Below are 23,491 nucleotides of genomic sequence, written 5' to 3'. Positions count from 1 at the left end.
CCAATACGACCGCGGGTAGCCGGGCAGGGAGCAAAGCATGATGGGATTGAGTGTTCTATCATGTCGTCGCTTGTAGGAGGCATACAGCTCTGCTGCTGCTGCTGCTGCATGAGTGCATTATAAACTTTAGTAGTAAATTAGTGAAACTGCCAACAATTATATTATAGTACAGTGCAACTATAATAATCTGTGAGTATTATGTGTATCTTGGTAACCATATTGTTTTATCTACCCCTACAAAGAACTGCCAAAAACGGGTTATTAAAATAAATATGGTTTTAAATCAGGTTGATCTGGAATCAATATTAAATAATAACAATATTCTGTTTAATTTCTAGGTTGATTTGAATTTGAAGGGTACCACTCTACCACTCCAAAGCACCCTGGTCGACACAATGACCAGTGCTGCTACAGTATAGTGGAGCCCAATGACAAGTCCTGGAGTAGCTCTGGTCCATAGCTTTTGATTGATTGATTGATTGAAAAATGTATTAACAGTTTGCAGAATTACAGTACATTTCAAGCTCAAACTCAATACAAAGGCTGTTAACTGTGAGTGGACGACCCAATTAAGCATTACACTTGTTTCCAATAGGGTCCACAATGTTCAATTCATCAAAAACATTTAGAGACATACAAATAGACACTTCTATATAGACAAAGGACATAACAGGAATTCATCATAAAGGAGGTAAAAAGGGAAAAGAAACATATACAGTGAGGGAAAAAAGGGGTGGGCGGTGGGGGGGATTCACGTTCAGCTCCGTTCATTTGTTTGTTTTCCTTGGAGGAGCTGCGTTGGGTCCCCAAGTCGGCTCCGTGGCCGTACCTTGAGTTGGCTGTGTGGCCGTGACCATCTCTTGTGTTGGGTCCTTGTGTTGGGTCCCCAAGTCGGCTCAGTCCCCAAGTCGGCTCAGCTCTAATGCGTTGCATAAACGCATTAGAGCTATGGGCCAGAGCTAGTCCTGGAGCACCTTTGCTGAGTGTTTCATGGACCATGAATTTAATTTCTTCATAAATGTATTTACTTCACACAAAGCAGAATTACAATTTGAGTTGCTCTGTTAAAAAGATCATAAAAAAATATTCTCCCTGTTGACATTGCACAATGAAACAGGCCTCACCCCTCACCCTGCCCACTTTGACAGGCTGGAATGGCTTTAGGGTTGACGACAGAGTACAGCATCTTGCAATGGGTCTGGTCCACAAGATTCGCTACAGTGTAGCGAATGTATGCCATACATCATCATTATTATTATACCATCGCCTGCTGAATAATTATACAGAAGTAAAAGTACCATATTTGCCTCTGAGATGATGTAGTGGAGTAAAAGTAATGAAAATTGCAAATACTCCAGTGAAGTAAAAAGTACCTCAACATTGTAATTAAGTTATTAAGTACAGTACATGAGTAATGAACCTTTTACTTTACACCACTGGTGTTTCCAGCATGTGGAGGTCTGTCGAATCAAATTGGTAACCTGGGTGAAAGTCATGTGGGCCCTTAAGGCCGGTACACACTGCAAGATTTTAAGCCTGATTTTCGACTACTATGTTAGTTTGACAACAGTGGCCTGTTGGCATTATCTTCTCTTCAGGGTTTCTTGATGGTCTGTAATTATCCCTGTGTAAGTAACTAGTCCTCTGTCTAAGTAAGCCTAGTTTAGGAATGGGTTTGGTGACTTTGGTCACAGTGTGAGTGTGACTAATGCAAATTGCATTGATTCCAACTTAGGCACTGAAGTTGAATACTTATGAATAAAGAATTGCTCAAGTAACGTCTTTATTGTCACATCACAACAGGTTTATAGAAGTAAAATAGTGTGTTCTTTTTTTGTGATAAAGTCACCTATTTGATATTGCTTCAGTATAGTTAACACTTTAACAGAAAACATGTTTTCCCACTGGAATAAAAGCCTTGTTTATTTTACCCATCACATTTTGTTCCAGCCAGGCTAGCTCTGGTCCATAGCCTTCTACTGCTTCTACGATTCTGCCCTGCAGTATACAGAATCGTAGAAGCAGTAGAAGGCTATGGACCAAAGCTACAGCCAGGCCAGACCATCACTGACACTGACAGAATGTAAACTATTGATTACTATTGGGAACATTTATTTATTTTATATTATTGCCTTTAATGCCTTAGTGATAGAGGACCGCTCAATGGTCTCAACAGTATTATGAATCTTGCTGTAGTGTAGGCCAGAGCCTTAGATAGATGGCTCTCGTGTAGGCTACATAATAATGCCAATAGATGGTGCTATAGGCTACTTTTATTTTTGGCTCCCTAACTGTCTAGTTTTATGTGTAAGCTACTGTACGTGCAAAGCAAGGTAGCCTGAACATGTGCATGCTGTGTGCATGCCATGTTTGCAGGCTATGTTAAACAATGGATTACATTTCTCCTTCCAGAAACAAGATTAAGGTTCTGTATATCAGGGCATGGGTGTGTGCGATCTGAATAATACATATTTGTCAATACCCAAAAATCTATATATTAAATTAATTTGTCAAATTCAGCACCACCTGTTCAATGAATTGTCCACAGGTAACCTAGCTGAGGTTAGCATCCGATAATTGAGCACCATCGCAATTAGAGCTATTAATAAAATAGAAACTGTTTTAAAGTAGCCTAGATAAAAGTATTTATTTCATTATCTTAATTGAAAGTCATCCATGTCGCAGCAGGTGTCCGCGGCCAGAACCTAATTTATCCCATTGGGACAATGACATGACAACACATTAATGACACATATGCCTATGTCAAGTAAAGTTTCATTACAGTAGGCCTACTTTGAGTTAAAACAGGTTTTAAATCAGAAAACAAATCAATTGAATTTACAATCACAATTGTATGATATACCATTTGGGCAAAACAGCGAGTAGCAAAATCATAACGGCTAAAATAAAGGCTGCATGAACTCCATGCAGTCAAAAATACTCAACAACCGACAGCAAGTTTAATGGTTAAATAATGAATATTAATTTAATGTCATTAGATTATTCAATCTCTATTCTATGTTCGGGAGTTGGCCTATAGGCTACGTCCGATTTAGACCATTAACCAGCCAGCCACTAAAGTTTCTTAAAAATTGCGACATTTGCAAACGGCTTTTTTAATGAAGTAACTAATTCATTGATTGGTTAATCAATCAATCAATCAATCAATCAATTAATGAAGTAATTAATTAATTCATCAATTAATAATATATAATATTGAAATCAAAATAAATCTCTGGATTGACTCAAGTCAGTCTCACTGCAAATATCGCCGTCTTTGTTCTGCGCTGTGAGGGGTTCGAGGCTTCGAGCGCACTGTGGCGAGACGCGAGGCTCCGCCCGACGGCGCCCATTGGATGAGAATCCACGCTGTGCTCTCACAACAAGAAACGCCCATTCTAGACGACCGGGAAAGACGCTTCAAACTGAGAAAACACGCTGCCGTTGAACACATTACACAGTAGATGGCCATGTGTGAGGACTGAGAAAAGGAACGCTCCGAGTCCTGACTGAGAAAAGCATTTGATTCTCTTTCATGCATTTAAGAAAGGTTACGTCACCTTGGACTGTTGCTAGGGGTTTCGTTTTTCCTCTATTAATTGAAAGCTTATAAAAGGCAGTTGTGCACTACTTAAGTGTTAATATATCCAGATCGGGGTACTGCTGCTGCTGAGTGCGCTCACTACATTCTTTGGGAGAACAGGTGGCGCTAGCTCCGGTTTCCATTTAGTGGCATACTGGACATAGTCACATAGGCTTCTTTAGATGACCGTTATTCACCGGACAGACACGTTGTATTTGAGACCCAGCACCCTGCAGAAGTTGACAACGACACGGCAAGATGGTGGTTGACAGTAACCGTTTAAATGAGAATAAAGCTCCAACCCAGGAAACCGCCGGGAAAGAGAACGTTATCCCGGCGTCGCTCGGCAGCCCAGCCGCGGACATCCTGAGGAACTTTTATCACACGAAACGGGTCGGGAACTATCTGATCGGAAGGAAGCTGGGAGAGGGATCATTTGCTAAAGTTAGAGAAGGTCTTCATTCACTAACGGGAGAAAAGGTACGTTTTGGAAGATGCTTGTGTGTTTCACATAATTAACGCATATAGGCTATTATAGACTTTTGACATTTACGTTTATAGAGGGGGGAAAAAAACAGACATCTATTTTTATGGCTACTGCAGCCTATGCTTAGGGGGGGTTTTATACACTTGTACAGGCTTTTAAAGTCAGGCTACTAAACGTGTAGGCTACTATTTACAGTTCCACCCCACCTTATCGTTTTTAGCATTGTGGAGTCTTGGAGAAATACCCACGATAATGACAGCTGTCTAAACCTGCGTAACAGCAGACTGAGGAGAGGCGTGTTCTCAGTGCGGTCCTAAAACGACATACCTTGACAGTCAATGTAACTAATATCAGCCTCAGAGAAAGTGATGAACATAACTGTCACTGATATTGAGAATCATATTAATGAGCTCATATGGAGTCACCAGATGTTGGACTATAAGCACAGCGGGCCGGGGCTATTTTCCAGCCAAGTTCTGACAATATTTACTGTGTGTATGTGCGTGCGCGCATGCATGCATGGCTGCATCATGGGTGATGTATGCATGCTCGTGAGCACTCCACGCACGCGCACCTTTTCTGAACGTTTGCTTTGTCTGGCTCCTGGCTGGCGGTGATCTCACTACTCGTGCGCGCGCATGCTTGTGATAGGTGAAGGAAGGCAATTGCCTGGCCTATGCGAACGCAGAGCTGATGCTTGCATATGAAACCATGTCTTTGATAAATGGGCTCCCATCTCATTAGGATTCAGTGGGGCTTTGATATGGACCACCGTCGGCCACTGGCTGCCTTTGTCTTGCCCTAGGCCCTTTCTTTTTGAGGGGCAGCCAGAGGGATTTGCATATGGGAAAAACAAGCACCCCATTTTGCAATGGGTCCTATATATTTAGCCATATCCTACATGTGTGAATGGCTATGCATTATGTGTGAATGGCTATCTATACATCCACGTGTGTTATCGCCCATGTGTTTTCTCACTGTGCATAGGCTATACGTGACATGAAATTCTGATTGAATTAATTCAGGATTAGCTCACCCCCTAGACCCCCCCCACTACCTCTCACACACACACACCCCCCACAATATGCCTTTCACTGTTGCTGTGAGCAGAAAAGAAAGCACTCCTCTTCTCGCTCTCTTCCTTCCAGGCCTGGCTCTCTTTGTTGCGGGATGATGCAAACACAAGCAATCACATGATGGCAATGCACACACATGGCTGTGACTCTCTCTGTCTCTCTCTGTGGGTGACAGACTGAGACACCACGAGGTGCGGCAGCCCAGAGAGGAAGGCAGCAAGTTCATTCAGACAGACTGCGTTGGGATGGGAGGTCAGCGGCAGGGTAAATTATGGTTCCCTGATCATTTTTTACCATCCGTCCAAAGACAGGGCCGAGAGGTCAACAGGAGATGTGTGTATCAGTTCGTGTGTGGTGGACTGGTGGTGGTGGTGGGGATGGGGGGTACAGTACATGATGTGTAAAGGGAGGTGAGATACAGTTTTTTTTTTGGGGGGGGGGTCACTGGAGAGCCCGGGGTCATTGTTGTAATACAGACTTGTTTTGATGTCTGTAACCCACTTTCCCCTCTGTACCCCAATCCCACCCCCTGCTTTGTCTGTCTGATGGGATGAGGATAAACAACAGAGGCCCCCTGGCGGGAGAGGACCCCCTCCCCCTCCAGACCCCCATCCCCCATATCCCCTATAGCTTACTGTACATACTGTGCCCCATCCCCCTACACGCAGAGCACCCCTGGCATAAACATTGGTCATATATTGTGAATGGCTCAGTGCGCACACACACAGGCAGACAGACACACAGCCCATGTGCGTTAATGGCCGATCATAAAACGTGTCAGAGGTGTGTCCCCCCCTTGAAATGAATTATTGGAGATGAGAGGAGAAGAAGGACGGAAGTAAAGTCAGGGGAAGGACAGAGAGGAGAGAAGAGAGACCCTGTCCCCCATCCCCATCTATAGTCTGACCCTTCCGATTGACCTCCACTACGCCTTAATGGCTGCATGTTGATTGGTTCTGTGGGTGATGTCTTTTACTGTCGTCGTGGGCTTGCGTTGAGGTGATTTGTGAGGCAGCGTGTCAGGACAGAATCGTGCTCTACGCATGTTAAATCAGAGGTGGGGAGAAGGTGGGTATGTATTTGTCCTCTGTGGGTGGCAGCCAGGCAATAAAGGCTAATTTATACTCACCAAAAGTGACATTGTATTTCCATTTGAGAGAAGTGTCATTGACACGGTTTGAAACGCAGGTGGATGGCTCTGTGTTGAGAGAACTCCTACAATGTTGACCCACCTGCCATCTTCCAGAATCAAGTCTTTGCCTTCCATTGAATCCGGGAGGGGAAAATGAGAGGAGTCAAAGTTCAGAAAACCTTCTGCACCGTACATTTGTCGCTGCCCCCCCAAGTGTGTTTTTCTTTAAGTGGTTTATGGCAACTATGTGGCAATAGGGGGCGGGTATTAACCGTCCATTTGGCATGGCCCCTCCATGAGAGATAGGGTAACATTTGCTTTTACCCAGTTTATGGTGGCTTTACTCTGAGCAAACACACACATACACACGCCTCCCCAACCCATGTGAAAGCGGCTGCTCCACATTGGTAGCAGCTGTGAGAAAGGGAGAGGCCCGAGTCGACTCATATAGCCGCCACTGGAGACCAGCTACGCCATCACCTGTTTGGCTAGAGAGAACACAAAACCACTACTTTCTCTCTCTCGCTCTGTCCCCCCCCCCCCCCCCCCTCTCTCTCTCTCTCTCTCTCTCTCACATTTCTCATTTAAGCTGCAGCAGTGTTATATTCTCCATGGATATTGTTAACAATATCCCATCTCACAGAGGTCATGTGTCAAACTGCCAGTGCCTGCTGATCTGAGCTCCATCTAACTCAGAGCTCCATCTAATGAAACCCCCTCTCTTCCCTTCTCCTCTGCTCCCCTACCATCCCAATTCCCTGCTCCTCCTCTCTACACTCCTTCTCCAGGTGGCGGTGAAGGTAATTGACAAGCGAAAGGCCAAGAAGGACTCGTACGTGACCAAGAATTTGCGTCGGGAGGGCCATATCCAACAGATGATTCGCCACCCCAACATCACCCAGCTCCTGGACATCCTGGAGACCGAAAATAGCTACTACCTAGTGATGGAGCTGTGTCCCGGCGGGAACCTCATGAACCGCATCTACGACAAGAAGCGCTTGGATGAGCGCGAGACGCAGAAGTATGTCCGCCAGCTGGTGATGGCTGTGGAGCACTTGCACAGGGCCGGAGTGGTGCACAGGTGAGAGTGACTGAAAACATCCAGTGTGGACGTATGTGCGCACACGCACGCACACACACACTGTACACACACACACACACACACACACGCACACACACGCACACACACACACACACACACGCGCACACACACACACACACACACACACACACACACACACACACACACACACACACACACACACACACACACACAGTCACACACACACACACACACACACACACACACACACACACACACACAGGAGCACACATGTACACGCAGGAACACACATACACGTGCATACAGGAATGAACATGCATGCACGCACGCACACGTTACACATAATGTGTACACAAACAATGGAATTAATTTGAATGTCTCGACAAAGGACGGACATATGCCAATGATAACTTAAGAGTTAATACAGCTTTGTGCTGTTTGTAGGTTAAAGCTTATTGCAAGATCTCATGGGCAGCCACAGACATGATCCTGACCTCTTTCACAAAGTGTGGGTTAAACCCGTGTTGTGCACATTACAATACATCTGTGATTAACCGAAACCTACAGTATTTACTCAATGATAACACTGGAACAAAGAGTTTATTATTATTATTATTATATATCTAATTTTCTTTTGAGAACCACTGCAAGTTTTTAATTACCACCCGGTATGTATTGGAGAATTAGACTACAGTGGCTTACCATCCGCAACTACAACTTTAAGTTTTGGCTCTCATTCAAATTATTTTCTTATCTAACAAACACATTGCCCATACCCTCATAATTGAAAACATTCAACCTTTGCCTAATACATTTTCATTTTATGAATGGTGTATTCAATTAAAAAATATTTATTTATGTCCTCTTCACCGTTTTACTTAAACTAATTTTATGGTGAAAAGTTCAAATTAAAGGAGAACTGCAGGAAGATGAGACTGACAAATACTGGGCAAATGCTCTGATGTCAGGAAAAGAGTGAATTTGTGACATTTAATTTGTGAGATTTCTTTGCCAATATCAGAAACAGCAATGGACGACTGGCAGAGCTGCACAATGAGACTGACGGAAGTTTCTTCATACATTTTAATAATTAATTTGGTTTGTGCAGGCAGTCAGGGACTACTTTCTTGTAAGAAATATGATTTATAATTTAGTTTTTTAAAGACTTAATTAATAATAATTCACTCCAGATCAGTTATCATTGTTTTTTAAATTCTCCCCTTCTGCCCGACCAGACTTAAACGCAAATACGCAATCCTGTTTTCTAAAACGGGGTCAGCAGCATTTTCAAAAGTTACCATTTTAGGGTTTTGAAAATTCCGCCGTACGCTAGGCATAAACCGAAAGCATAAAGCGAAACCAAAACGTATTAGTGTGGCTATATAGTGCCAATCAAATTTCGGATGAAAACAATGATCTTTCAAAAGCGTCTGTTCCCAGGAACTTTTTCTATTCTTCGTAACTCTTGAAACACGAAATGCACATTTGTATGGAACGTGTGGTGAGATGGCCTATGTAGATTACTGTGAAACAGGATTTATATAAGACCGGAGAGACAAGCATTGAGACACACAATAGAACCTGAAATCAGTCAGTGTGACCCACATTGAAAGGGTGTGTGTGTGTGCAATTTTGACCCCATCCCAGTTTTGTCGGGTGTTGTTATGTTGTTATCCATCCCTTTTGTGTTTGCTGATGACTGGTTTGATAAGTGATCTAATGTAAACCGTGTAGCTGTGTAGGGACTGACATCTCTCTCTTTTCTCCTTTTCTCCCCAGGGATCTTAAGATTGAGAACCTTTTGTTGGATGAGCAGGACAACATAAAGCTTATAGGTAACTTGATAACACTCACCCATTGTCCAACTGAGCTTGTCTTTAATTCTTATTTTTTTCCCCTCACTTGAATGATAGTTGACACTGACAACAAAGACTCAGATTCAACTAGTATAGAACAAAACAACAAATATATGAATATTTATATAAAAGAACATTAGAACACAATACAGATTTTGCTTGTGTTGCTCCACATGTGTTGAAGGTGTTGAGGGCAATTAGTCATCCTGTTAAAACCTAATGAGGTCTCACCTCAGAGTGAAGTGTGCTCTTGTTTGTGGGTTTGTCTTTATGGTAAGACAACCCCACTGGTAAGACAAACCCACCCTCTCAATTTATGAGCTGAAGTGTGATGCAGTGGGGTGAGGGGGGGGGGCAAGGTACCTGAGGGTTATAAAACACAACACACGCTCATCGATGACCTTTACCCCTCTTTCAGATTTCGGCCTGAGTAACTGTGCCGGTATCCTGGGCTATTCCGACCCTTTTAGCACGCAGTGTGGGAGCCCGGCATATGCCGCCCCAGAACTGCTATCCAGGAAGAAATACGGACCCAAGGTGGATGTCTGGTCCATGTGAGTTTACCGCCTCTTTACAGCGCAATACATCTCGGAATGTCTGTCATAAACTTGAGTGTTATTTTAACTGTGAGAGTTTCCAGCTGTAAAGTTTCACAGTGATGCTGCTTCATTTAAGGTTTTTGTTTAGTTTAGTTTACATTTAATTACAATTTTAATAATATGTTGGAAAAAAACTAATACAGTGAGTAAATGTAGACCAAGCAAGGATTAAAAAAGGACAGGCATAGTATGAACAAGACAATAGAGAACAAAAAAAAGACAACAAAGGACAAACAAACAAGCAAAACATTTGATCACATATAAACACCTCCATTAACATAATGGGGGGTTGATGTAGAACGGTGAGAGGGGGAATTCAAGTAAATGGAAAAATATAATTTAAAGCAAAAAAGTATAACAATATATACTTGATTGTATCCTAATGTAACATTTGTGTGTGTGTGTGTTTGGTCCTTCAGAGGGGTAAATATGTACGCCATGCTGACTGGAACTCTTCCCTTCACCGTGGAGCCCTTCAGTCTACGAGCCCTGCATCAGAAGATGGTGGATAAGGAGATGAACCCTCTTCCTCCTTCTCTCTGTACAGGTAGGCGCCGCACACACACACACACACACACACACACACACACACACACACACACACACACACACACACACACACACACACACACACACACACACACACACACACACACACACACACACACACACACACACACACACACACACACACACACACACACACACACACACACACACACACACACACACACACACGTTGAATTTGTGCCATCATTATTGTGGTCTGTGGTTACATTAAAGACAAAAGTAAACGCTCCAGTTACCCTCCAGCTCAAACGATAGAAGACAATACCACGTGAGGAGTTTAATTTGCATATAAGGAAAATACAGTAGAAGGCATGTTCAGATAGCAGTGTCGTTGTACAGCTGCAGGCTGCACCCACTGAGTTCAGTTTAGTCCCTGAAACTATTGTATGACAAAGTCTTCAGCCTTCTCTGTGGCTGTAAACAGGCAGCAGATTGCTCCTTGGTGACTCATGAAGGCAGACCTTGTTTGTTGCCTTATTATAGTCCCGTGCCTTTTTGTCTGCCCAGCTGGTTGGCTGTAAACATCTTTGCTAAGACCTCTCACTGGATCAACAACAGTGCCTCGTTCCACTCCAGACGTTTGGTTCTGGAGCATGGTTAAATAAATACGCCTTGCTCAAAGTGTGGTTCTGGAGGAGCTTGGAAATGTGCACACACTCAAAAACAGAACTTTCACTTAGTGTTAGAGTGACACCTCAAACCTCACCAATTAAACTATGAACGGAATGTTTTATCGGTGTGTCTTTTTGTTCTCTGTCGTATGTTGCCATTTGATGGTCATTAGCGTTCATCAATATTTTATTAATATAACATAAGTTATATATAAGTTGTTCTGACTCTTGATTACCACCATAACAGGTTCAGGCAAGCATAAAAGTAGGTAAAATGTTGATTCTTACTCGGTACTTCGATTTAGGTTGGATTTAGATAACACTGAGGCGGTATCGTTTCTTTAGATTGAAGGATCAAAAGGTTGAACAAAAGCTGATTAGAGGTGGTGAAATAGATTTGTTGAGAAACCAGATGGGAAGATGATAGTCAATTTTGAACTTGTTTGGGCATCTGTGCAATGACAATGAGTAACCTACAATTACAATTTCACAACTGGTTGATCGTTAAGAACCGGTTATCTCAGTTTGAGGGTTATTCTTTGTAGCAAGGCTGTGTTGATGAAAGTAAAACAATATTACAGTTGAAAATCTGTTATTTTCAGGTGAACAAGCACACATTGTTGTAAATTGATGTAAGTCTGTGCCGTAGCTATTGTGCAAAGAAGACATACGCAAATAGTTGAGCTCAAGTTTGCTAGAATTAGAGTTAGATAGAGTTGATATAACTCAAACATCATTAGCATAGATACTGTTTGTTTGTTGGCAAGTTGATTGTACATACTATAGTGCACTGCATTAATGACTTTCGTGTACACTTGACAATGTTGCAATCTCGACTGCGGAATAGCCGATGGTACTTGCCTAAGAAAATCTACTATGTTAGTGTATGCAGCACCCCAGGCAGTTATTTTCTTTCAGCAGAAACTCAGACCACCAAAGTAGTCATGTCATCCATGCTTTCTTGGACCGAACAACTACGCTCATTAATCAACCAACACTTGCGTGCCATCAGAATGCCATTCTTTGTTTAATGCTGTGCTTTGGCTGTGTGTTACACGCTTCGCCTTCACAACTGTCTCTAAATGCAAATTAGGAAAGGAGGTGGTGAAGAAATGTTTTTCCTTTTAACTGTTTAAAGAGAGGGAGGTGTTATGACTTGAACTGGGGATGTGGTACGTGATCAGTGCACTACTGGTGTGGTGTGCAGCCTAATGCCTAATTCATAATTCATCCCACGGTGGTGTTGGCTGTCAAAACTAATTGATGTTCAAGTGGGACACACGACACATGTTATCTTTCAGGGTTAGTCACATCTGAGCGGTGAGCGAGACAAAGGCAAGATAAACTTAAACGTTCACCAGCATAGGCCAGTACAGATGATTCTGTGGAGTGGTTTGCTCTATTGAGTCGAATGGTTTCGTGCTTTCTGGCAATTTTAAGTTGCCTATCTTTGAATAGACTAAGTCACTAAGAATGTAAGTAAGAAAGAGTATGAAAACATATCCTCTCTGTCTCTCTTCATCCCAGCTGCCATCTGTTTGCTGAAGAAACTGCTTGAGCCTGATCCCGCCAAGCGGCCCAACATTCACCAGGTGATGGCTGATTCCTGGCTACAGCTGGCCAACAAAAATACCGGAGCACCCTACCTTAACAGGTGAGCCCACCATCTCCTGCACATGAACATACACGTAGGCATGTACAATTCAAGAATAGAAGGTATGTGCATGCATACAGTGAGTGGCAAAGTGAGTTTAACGTCGTTTAATGCAATCAGATAGGACTTTTCTGTTTGAATGTATGCACGGTCAAGGCCAGAAAGATGTTTTTTGCCACTCAGTAGGCAATAGGCATTCCCGCATAACTTACGGGTATGATTGATGATGTCACACGCATACCCTCTATCTATATTCAAGGTGGAAACTTCAATGGGAATTAATTAACAGGAAATAAAATTGAAATATTGTGGTCATGTGCATGTAATTAATAATAATACATGTAATAAATCATGTAATTAATAAATCCAACAATTTGAAAAATATTAATCCATTAATTAGTCAAATACATACAGTGTGAAATGTGGCATCATGTGGTGTGTTAACAATATAAAATAAATGTTTTACAATAAAGAATTAATGGGAAAAGATGAATTACTAGAATATTTATCACATTTCCAAAAAGTTGACACACAAACAAATTATGATTGACATTATATATACCATAAGAGGCAAATATACCGGTATATGCGTAGAATTAATTGCAGAGATGGGTCATATTGAAAAAAGAGAATATATTATATATATATATATATTCAAATTATCTTTTTTAAATTAAAATTTAAAAATGTTTCACATTATACGTAAAACAAGTAACGATAATAGCCAATCTACAATCTCACATGTAGTGATGTCGTAGATAGACTATTTTAGCTATTTGTTGTACATAAAGTAATATTACAATTATTATGTGATAATAATACCATGCCCTCTGTTTTTTCCTGTACCAGGATCCACATTGAGGAGATCAACCACACAGTGTTGCTCCACATGACAGAGAGGATGGGTTACAAACACAGTGAGGTGTTGAGTGCTGTCCTCACCAACCGCGCCTGTCACACACTCGCTGTCTACTTCCTCCTCAACAACAAGATGAAGAGGCTGTCCAAGGAATACAGAGTAGGTGAACCTTTGTGTTAAAGGGGTGTTACATTTCAACTTTTAAAAAACACTTCTGGGGTTATTTTTAACATCTACCCGTGCTTTTGTGTGCACCTCAGACAGTTTTTAAGGTGTTTGATTCAATATTTAGATATTCTTTATTCATGTTATCAGACACGTCCCTCTCATATTGAACTTAATCTCAATTTTAACCAAAACCCACATCACTGGTTCTAGTGACCGATATTGTCCTTCTAATGCAAGCCATCTTTTTTCAATTATTTATTTCATTAAAGAAATGAAATGAGTTACAGACCCCTCACAGACAAATTCTGTCACCAAAACCAGGGACGTGTGTTTTCAATGAGTCTAACATGGTCAAAATGGACATTAAAGTTCAATGGTTTTGTATGCGTCATATTCTATTAAAAAAGGCATATATGATTTATGTATGTAAACAAAGATATTGGAAAAGAGCATTCATTGTTTCTATAATATGATCCCATCAAGGAAGACATAGCAACACATAATCTCACAGGAAACAGCATTAGAAGCACAATATCATGAAGCTTAATGGGATAATAGGGACAGAAACATTCTCAGGTTTTTCTACAGTTTTTTGACGGTTTTATTATATTATGTTTTTACATCTGTTGTAATCTTTCCCCCCCTTCTTTTTGTTTCAGGAGATGCAGTATCAAGAGAAAAAGACAGAGAAAAATGAGTACTTCCAAACGCAGTGGAGGAAACACGTGGACAAGATCACCATCCCACCCAAGCAGACACCCGTCTACCTGGCGGTCAGCAAAGCGCCCAGCAAGGAGAAGAAACACAGGACAGGTGAGGAACCACCAGTGTCAGAGCTGTAAGCAGCAGCCTGAACAGTAAGCATTCACTGCAGGGTACACTTACTGTCCTGTAACAGAAGAGCTTTCCTACTCCCAACCATGCTGATAGCAGGGTACACTTACTGTCCTGTAACAGAAGAGGTTTCCTTTGCTTTCCAAACAACTATTAACACAAGTATTAACACAGTACAAAAGAAACATTTTAATACAATTAGGGTTAGCGTTAAAAGGGCACTTGGGTAAAACTCCCCCCTGTCAGGTGAAAAGAAGCAGCTTGGACTCCTCATGCATAGAATGAAGCATGAGGTCAGTCCGCTGCCCCCCCAGGTTGACAGAGGAAGTGTAGCGCCCAGGATTGCATTAGATAATTGACACTGGGTGAAAAAAGTGGGTTGCAAAATCGTGGGATAAAAATTATATATAAATAAAAAGGGCACTTGGGTGGCGCAGGGGTACCTGTCTAGGCCTCTAGGGGTTCAAATCTACCACGGTGCATCCGGTTTGGCTGATTGTCTATGAACACAATTGGTCGTGTTCAGGGGAGGGAATCAAGACAAGGAGGGTGATTTATGTCACTGCGTTAGCGACTCTTACGGGCTGAGACAACGCCTGTTAGCAGGTGATGTTAAATTGGAGGAGTAGGGCCATGGCACCACGTCCTCCCAGTGGGGGCTCCTCACTGGTAGGTGAACCAGTATATGGTACAATAGCAGTGGCAACACATAAATGTGTGGCATGGGTTAATTGGCATTAATTAGTTAAATTGTAAGTAAAAAGGGGTAAAAACATTATTTAAGAGAATAGAAAATGAGAATAAGCTAAAATAAAATAGACTTCTGTACCTGAACCCCAACCAGCCTTGCATACTCATTCAACTAGCTTTTACATTCAAAGCAACATGAGTACTTAAATGTTTGTCAATTGATTGACAATATGATTACAGGTTGAGCCATCTTTCCTTGGCATCATCTGATTGTATTTGCTATGAAGCCCATAAGCCATGCTTGACGTGGCATGTTATAAAGTGCAGGCATGTCCTCACAAATTAAACCAAGACAGAAACACATTCCCCAAGATTGGCATTTTAGATGTGACCTCGTTACACAATCTATCTGTGACTGGCACATCTTCTGTGTTTCACAATGTTCACTATGCAACGGCAACCACAAAATTGAGGCATTAACCGCAGGTGGGAGTGGAATCTTTGCAATGGTACACAAGAACAATAGGAGCTTGTGCTAGCGTGATAAGAGCTTTAACTTTTATTCAGATCAAATGATTGTGTGCAAGCAGACATTTTAATTTAATTAAGTTTTTACACCTGTCTGCTTGCATAATCCAATTACTATCTCTCTCTACACTGTCTACAGTATGTAAATATATTATTTATCTGTGTATGGAAGCAATTAAGAATAAATGTATATCTTGTCTGTAGTGTAATTATTATGACAATCCCTCAAAAATAATAGTCACATTTTATAATATGTGGGCCATTCTGACTAAAATAGTCCTGACTATTGCAAGAATGCAAATAGACAATGTTAAGGGGGAAAAAAGAGAAAGGTTTACTATTCTCTGGTATCTATCTAAGGATCATGTGTCCTGCTATTTTAAACTTGAGAATAATATGACTGCCCCAGGAATAATGGCAACCATTAGGGTTGTGAGGAGCTGCAATCGCCAAACCATGTTTCATAACAAATATGAAATGTGATGATATGGAAATGTGAGTGTCAGAGATGGCCAGATTTCTCAAGACTAACATTTTGGTGATCATTCCCCCTCAGGTCTTTTGCGCGCTCTAACTGGCGGCCATCGTAACTCCCCGCTGGCGCCCCCTGGCACCGTGGCTTCATCCTCCATGGAGTACCTGGAGATCCACCCTCTCTTCCCTAACACGCCGCAGCAACGGAGGCGCTTGTCCACCCTCCCACAAGTCAACACCAGCCCGGAGCACAACATCCCCGCCCCTCCAGCACCGTCCCCCATCGGCATGCACTCCTTCGGCTCCCTGTCCAAAGCAGAGCAAATAGACGACACCCCGCCTACGCCGTGGTACAAGCTCACCAACGGGACTTTCTCACCGCCTCGCCACGTCTCCGCATTCCATCCGGACTCGTCTTATCTGAAGAAGGCCACCATCCCCAGCCCGCCCGTCCTCATTGTCAACCCCCAGCCCAAGAAGAGCACGTCGAGTGATTGGTGCTCTGACACTAGCGGTAGTCCGCCCAGTTCTATGGGGAGCCCCCCCAGGACTTCGGCCTTCAGCCGCCCCAAAGCCAAGTCGGCCTTCCACCCCCTCAACCCCACCTCTGCATTCAGCCCTCCTTCCACCGGGGGCAGCAGTGATCCAGACAGCCCCACGCACCGCAGTAAGTTTCCGTCCATGGGCATCGGACAGCTCCTAAAGAAGAAGGTCCAGATGTTGCAGCCGTTCAGCTTCCGAGCAGAGCAGGTGGTGGAAGAAGTGGTGTCTCCTCCGCCCTACCCCATGCAGACCCTCCTTTGTGCCTCAGGTGCACTGAAGACCCTCTGCTGAGGAGTCCAACGGACAAAAGAGAGTAAGTGAGACTGGTTTTGAGTCCACTCCAAACGTTCTATGTAAAGTTGGAGTGGTCTTTCCGAGTGGCCTTCTGAACTGTGAACTGTTCCTTTATTTGTATGAAAAACGACATGGACTTTGCTGAAATTAGCAACAACTTAAAATGAATGCTTATCTGTTAAAGAAATGATTGACACTAAGAAGATGAGATTTGAAACTGAGCACTGGGTTTTGACTAAACCCCACTGTATCCCTAGTGGACGGGGAACATTGTGTAAAATAGGCCTTGAGTGCGAGGTGTACATACTGTACTACACTCACATGTAACATGCACACACCAAGAACACTGTATCACAGATTACGTGAGGGATACCCCCTCTTATATAATACTGCTATAACTGCCGTAGACGTATTCACACCAGTCAAGGGACCAATTTAGGTGTATTATCAATTACCATAGATGTGAAGGCTTTTCATACCGACCAACTGCCAACCACTATACTGTATATCCTCAATGCTGTAACTTGTGTAAAACAAAAACAAAAAAGAAAATGTTCACTGCACTATATTCTATAAACCAAATCCTAGAAGAACACCAGGGTCTGTGCTCCTCTGCTTGTTATCTCACTGCATTGTGTGTGTACATTAAAGGTCCAAGCAGTTGATGGTGACAGGGCTTGTGTGGATTTCTCCACATAGCGTGCAGTGTTTGAGCATATAGCGCCTTTAAATTCACAGACAAGACACGAAATAGACAAAATAGAAGTAGTTGCCATTTAACACATGTATGTAGTTACTCTTGTGCACCTCCTTCATGGAGAAATGAGTCACGTTCACCTCAATAAATCATAGCGTCCACCGTCCACTTGTATGTTGTGCTACCTCAATGACCCACAGCTTGTTGCATAGAATGTAACTATAGTGTCAATGTTTTGGCCATGTCCTGCTCAAAGCAAGGCATTGCGTGTGTCCATGGAGAGACGATAAAGTCGAAAGCCTTATTCATCTTAGCAACCTTGCCAGTTGCTAAGATCATGGCAGTGGAGAGAGAGTGTCATTTTAACATCCATTAAAAGAAAAACCGCATCATTCATTATATTGTCTTAATGGCGTAGTTTGTGCAATAGTCCTAAGTGTTAACTGGAAACGCATCGTATTTGCCAAGAACTTGCAAGTGAGTTGGGGTGGGCTGGGCAGGATCGTGATGTGAAGTTTGTAACTGTAAATATGATTCCATTCTACTTCTCTCCAGTGGTGTCTGTATCAAGGAAAGTGTCCACTCAAAAGAAAAAAAGAAAACATTTTCACTTCATTAGCTGTCACAAGACTATTGAGGCTTCCACGTGCACACAAGGCTGCTCACTGTTATGATAGAAGCTCTTTCTGTCAAACTTAATCCTTGCATGCACATTTTTAGGTATTGACATTTATTGTCAACATTTGAATTAATGTCTTTGTATTTTTTTTTCGGTTGATACTGAGATTGATACAGACTCGGGGGGGATCTTTTGTAAGCTTTTCTAATGGGTGTTTTTTTTGTCTGAGTGTCCAGAGATTTTATGCTGTATAAAATATTTTAAATATTTATACCGAACCCATTATGTGTCTGTCTGCTCTTTTAGTCACACCTGCTCACTGTCTGGTTTCAAACCTATACTGTGTGTGTGTGTGTGTGTGTGTGTGTGTGTGTGTGTGTGTGTGTGTGTGTGTGTGTGTGTGTGTGTGTGTGCGTGTGTGTGTCGAATACACTGCACGAATACACTGCTTCCAATTTTAAATATATAAATGTTTGCATGAAAATATACAAACATTTCACTAATTAAACAAGAGTACAGTCTAGTAGCGGGACCTTGTGAGGATCAGACCTGTGTGGCTACAGGAGTACAGGGTGGTTCCAGTGCCATGTACTGTATACAGCCAGCCTCACCCTAATGCGCCAACATGCCACTCCATTCACATTCCATATAATATACATTTCTCAGGGGACACCTGTGGTGGTAATGTAACACAAGTTGCAACAGCTGAATGACCCTTTGCCACTGACACATCCACACATCTAATCTACCATCCACTGAGCTGTGCCCCCCAGTTGCAATCATAAACCTCTTGGTGAAACCACCCTGACTAGACAAGGGGGGGGGGGGGGGGGGGGGTCCCCAAAGCTGCGGGGCAAACACACACACACACACACACTAGAAAACGGCTCAGTGATTAAACCGGCGTGGCTAAGCCGATAAGAGCCAAGGGGAAAGAGTGGCTCTAAAATGCGGTACAGACAGAGCTCTTTGTTTACCAAAGGGTGGAGGACAGTTAGCTAAAAATCCCCAGCAGCAAAATTGAGACAAACAGACCATGACAAGGAAACCTACAGTATGGCTTAACCACAGCTCAGAGCAATAGGCCAACACACACACACACACACCACCGCGACATACAGGTTAAACTTCCCAAACTTTACATGTGTAATAATTGCAAACTACACTACACACCAGACAAGTTTGGGCATCAACAAAAGCTAAAACGTATGGTAAAAAAAAGAAAAAAAACAATCTTCGCTGATCTCCTGTAAGCTCAAGAGAAAGCTGTGGAAGCTAAACGTTTCCTTTCAAAAGTTCAAAACCTTCGATGACAAGCTGCAAGAAAACCAGATGTTTAAAGTAACAAGGTGGTGGGCACACAACCACATAATTGTGATGTCCCATTATGGTGCTAAATTAAGCTGAAATACTAAAAGATAATACTTTTCAAATATTGTGAGAACAATATATATTTTAATCACTCCCAACATGCATATAGGCCTACAAGTAACTGGAAAGGAAATGAACGATGAACGGAAATATGGATGTGTACATTCTTGTGATGTGAGCTGTAGAATTTGACATTTTATTTTTGAAATGTTTAATATAAAAATATCTATAAAGTTGGCCCCATCAGAATATCTTCAGACATCACTGGCAGCATTGTTTGTTTTTCATAATTATGCACCATAGTGTATGGATGCCCTTTTTCATTTCAACAAAATTATGCCACTACCAAATCTTATGAAAAATGAAGGTTTAAGTTAAGGGCAGTATAACATTTGTTTTCAGATTACAATTTAAAGAGTATATAGGAAGTATAAATCAATTAAATACTATTTCAAGAAATAACTTATGAAAGCTCATGGCCATTCACTGTTCAACACCACAAGGGAAAACAAAGAGAAATGTAATTATAAGTTAATTTTTGATATAGAGACTGGATGTAGATTGGAAGCAGACATCAGACACATGTTATACAGGTCTCAAGCTCATGGACCTGAAGGATGTAGAAGCTGTGTATGTGAAATGAAATGAAATGAAATGAAATGAAATGAAATCTATATTTACCCAGGGTATCTGGGCTAAGCTCAAGAACTGTGTGGGCAGTACAATACAGCAACAGGTTCAACCATCAGTGTGCCGCAGGTCGGAAACACAACACAGCCACTATGCTCACCTTTAACACCAGGCCAAACTGACCACTTACTTACTGTTGAGCCACCTCTATTTCTGTCAGTCTTTTCAGCTTTACATACAAACAACATTAATCCTGTTTGCAGTCCTTCTGTCACACAGACATGCATGCACACAAGACACACACACACACGGTGTCGTGTGTTGCTGACAACAGGGCAAGTCTGTGTCTGAGATAAACTATTAAGCCCATGTCACGGGATGCCAAGTTAATTTATAAATGTGTAAGTATTCCATCGAATAACATATTGTTTTTCTCTGATTCACAAACGGGGTAAGCAGGAAGCAGGTGGTTTTCAGACTACCAGGCTGACTTGCAACCCACTCACAAAGACATGAGGAGGAAACAGCCAAGCAGATGTTTCTAATCAACTAGAAGGCTTTGGATGGTCATAGGGGATTTGGGTTGTTGTGTCTGACTGACTGACCGACTACACTAAATACAATTAGATCACTGACACACTTGCAGGTGATTAATGAATTTAGAAGGCTTTAGATTAACAGAGATTCTTAGACATATATTCAATTGTTATCGGCACAGAAAATGCCCAGCATTATTAGGAATGAGGATGATCTGAGAACCACTGATAGGCTAGCCTATGATACTGAACTCTGAGCTCATTTAGGGAAATTATAAAGGTGCCAGATGAGTTGGACTGACCTACTGTCTGTCTGGCCAATGTGGCACATAGACAGGATTTTGTTGTGATTCTTGGTCTGTAAAGGAGATTCCGTTTCTGCATGTTTAAGAAAGCCAGAAAAGATCAACCATTGGAATATCCAAGCTATAGCTGAGGTGTTCATATTAATCATCAAGTCAACAAGATTGATTTAACAATACAGCTAACGATTATATTTATTAACTAATGAGACGAAATGACAATGTTGCCAATAAACATAAATCAAAAGAAGCCCCAAACCATGAATAATGATCAAATATATATACACAGTATGTGTGTGTGTGTGTCATTCCACGAAACCGGTACGGTTTTCTTTTTCTTTTCTTTTATTTGACCGAAAGGTTTACTTTTGAATAGCCCACAATATTAAGGACATCTTTAACGATCGGAAAAAAAGATTCCCATCTCAGGCATTCAATTCATATTTTTATATAGAATAATATAAGAACGGCGTTGAAAATGATAAAGGTGTTATGTCAACCCCAGGGTTGTGATATTTAACTTTTCATGGAATGACTCGTATATAAAAATTATGCTTGTGAGAAAGGAAACGCGCATGTGGAAAATGACTATTTAAAGCACAAACATAAGCACCTGGCACTGGTTCTGTATGAGCAATTGGTGGGGTGGGGTTCCTTTTTCAGAACAGATTGTGTACCTATATATACATATATATATATATATATATATATATATATATTAAACTGTCCATGGTGAAAGAGGATAAAAAAGTGTGTGTGTGTGTGTGTATATATATATATTCTTTTTTTTTTCAACATTGATGAAAGTAAACAAACTGACCATGGAAGAGAAACATTAAATAGCAAACATATTTAATGATGAAACTGGATAACGGTGCAGTCACACCGAACTTTGGTTCTGTCAATGCTTCTGCCAGTGCTTTCAATGGTAACGGAGCGGTTTGTTACCAGTTGCGGAAACCAGCTCCATTCCCATTGAAAAGCACTGGCAGAATCCACCCTCAAAGGCAGGATTATTACATTCCGTTATGACTGCACACTAAGGATGAACAACTGTATTGAACTGAATTAGATTTTTTTTTCTATTTATTTTGTTATGACAAAAACATTCTTCAGTCACACATTTTGAAAAATTCTGCCTGGTGTCCCTATAGCCCAGACACCAAACTCAAATTTCTGAACACAATATAGCTCTGCTGTCCTCAAAAAATAAACTTTATTAAAAGAAAAACAAAAGAAAGAAATAAAAAAATAAACATAATTTTCTAAGTTTGAAAACAGGTGGCACTCCCAGAGATATTTTCCTCTGAAAAACAAGACCAGCAATCCAATCAAAGAGCAGAGCTCAGCCAATCACATGCTAGTGTCTGTGGCAACAGCAGCGTCAGCCCGACCTGCCATTGGCCAGGTGCTCCGATACAGGAAAGGCTGTAATTGGCTGATTGTGAGCCGGGGCTTCATTGCCTCCATGGCAACATTGCTTCCTTATTGCTTAGGGAGGTGGAAGGAGGCAGAAAGGGGAGGAGACTCACTCAGACGCCATCTCTGCATAATTCATCCTTTGTCCCCGAGCGCTGGTAGAATGTGAGTGTAGATGTATTGAGCGGTGTGTATGTGCATGTGCCCCTCTTGTGTGTGTCTGTCTTGGTTTAGGTGAGTGGTAATGAAGGGTTGACGAGGGAGGGGTGAATGGGGTGAAACCGCTGCAATAATTGCACGTAGAAGTGCAATGCATGCATCAACACTGCCTATATAATATTTATTTAAGTATGTATAAGACCAACCCTCAATGGGTTCAGACTTATGGTCAGTCAATCACAGCAATGCTGACTTGGCATTAGGGACAGAGCTTATACCATTCAATTCAAGCCTTCATGATTTAACTGGACAGGCAAATAAACAGGGACATTATTTCTTCCTGAATGAGTCAGATAGAGGAGCAATAACAATAAACATCTGGCCAGCCTTCCAACCAGCCAGCCAGCCATTTAGCCATCAGGTCATCCGCTACAGGAGTACAGCAAGATCTGCTTACCCCACAACGACCACCACAACAATAACAACATACAACAAAAACCATGTGTTGTACTTGTTTCTCTCTCTCTCTCCCTGCACTTGAGGGATGAGATAATGAGATGCAGAGGGAGGGAGGGAGGTGGAGAAAACATACAACACACACACACACACACACACGCACACACACACACACACACACACACACACACACACACAGAGATTAGGGGATCACACTGAAAAGAGAGGTGTAGGGAGGGAAGGAAACAAGGAGGGGGGCATCCGTTAGGAGGGGGGCGGGG

The 23,491-nt window shown here is 42.0% G+C and overlaps 1 protein-coding gene across 2 annotated transcripts; it reads left to right on the top strand.

The window, feature by feature from the left end:
• Positions 1-140: 140 nt before the first annotated feature.
• On the top strand, positions 141-18,615 carry hunk (hormonally up-regulated Neu-associated kinase). 2 transcript variants are annotated; one of them, XM_079507432.1, is made up of 9 exons: positions 141-189; positions 7,067-7,359; positions 9,121-9,176; positions 9,616-9,751; positions 10,216-10,343; positions 12,505-12,631; positions 13,481-13,649; positions 14,318-14,471; positions 16,267-18,615. In XM_079507432.1, the coding sequence occupies exons 2-9, from the start codon at positions 7,154-7,156 to the stop codon at positions 17,016-17,018; spliced, it is 1,728 nt and encodes a 575-aa protein (XP_079363558.1). In that variant the 5' UTR covers positions 141-189; positions 7,067-7,153; the 3' UTR covers positions 17,019-18,615. The 2 variants fall into 2 exon arrangements, with proteins under 2 accessions (XP_079363558.1, XP_079363557.1); XM_079507431.1 differs by lacking the exon at positions 141-189 and adding an exon at positions 3,473-4,063.
• Positions 18,616-23,491: the final 4,876 nt, after the last annotated feature.

This window comes from Electrona antarctica (assembly GCF_951216825.1).
Source record: "Electrona antarctica genome assembly, chromosome: 8".
In the NCBI taxonomy this organism is placed as follows: domain Eukaryota; kingdom Metazoa; phylum Chordata; class Actinopteri; order Myctophiformes; family Myctophidae; genus Electrona; species Electrona antarctica.
This window is presented reverse-complemented; position numbering and strand designations above follow the sequence as displayed.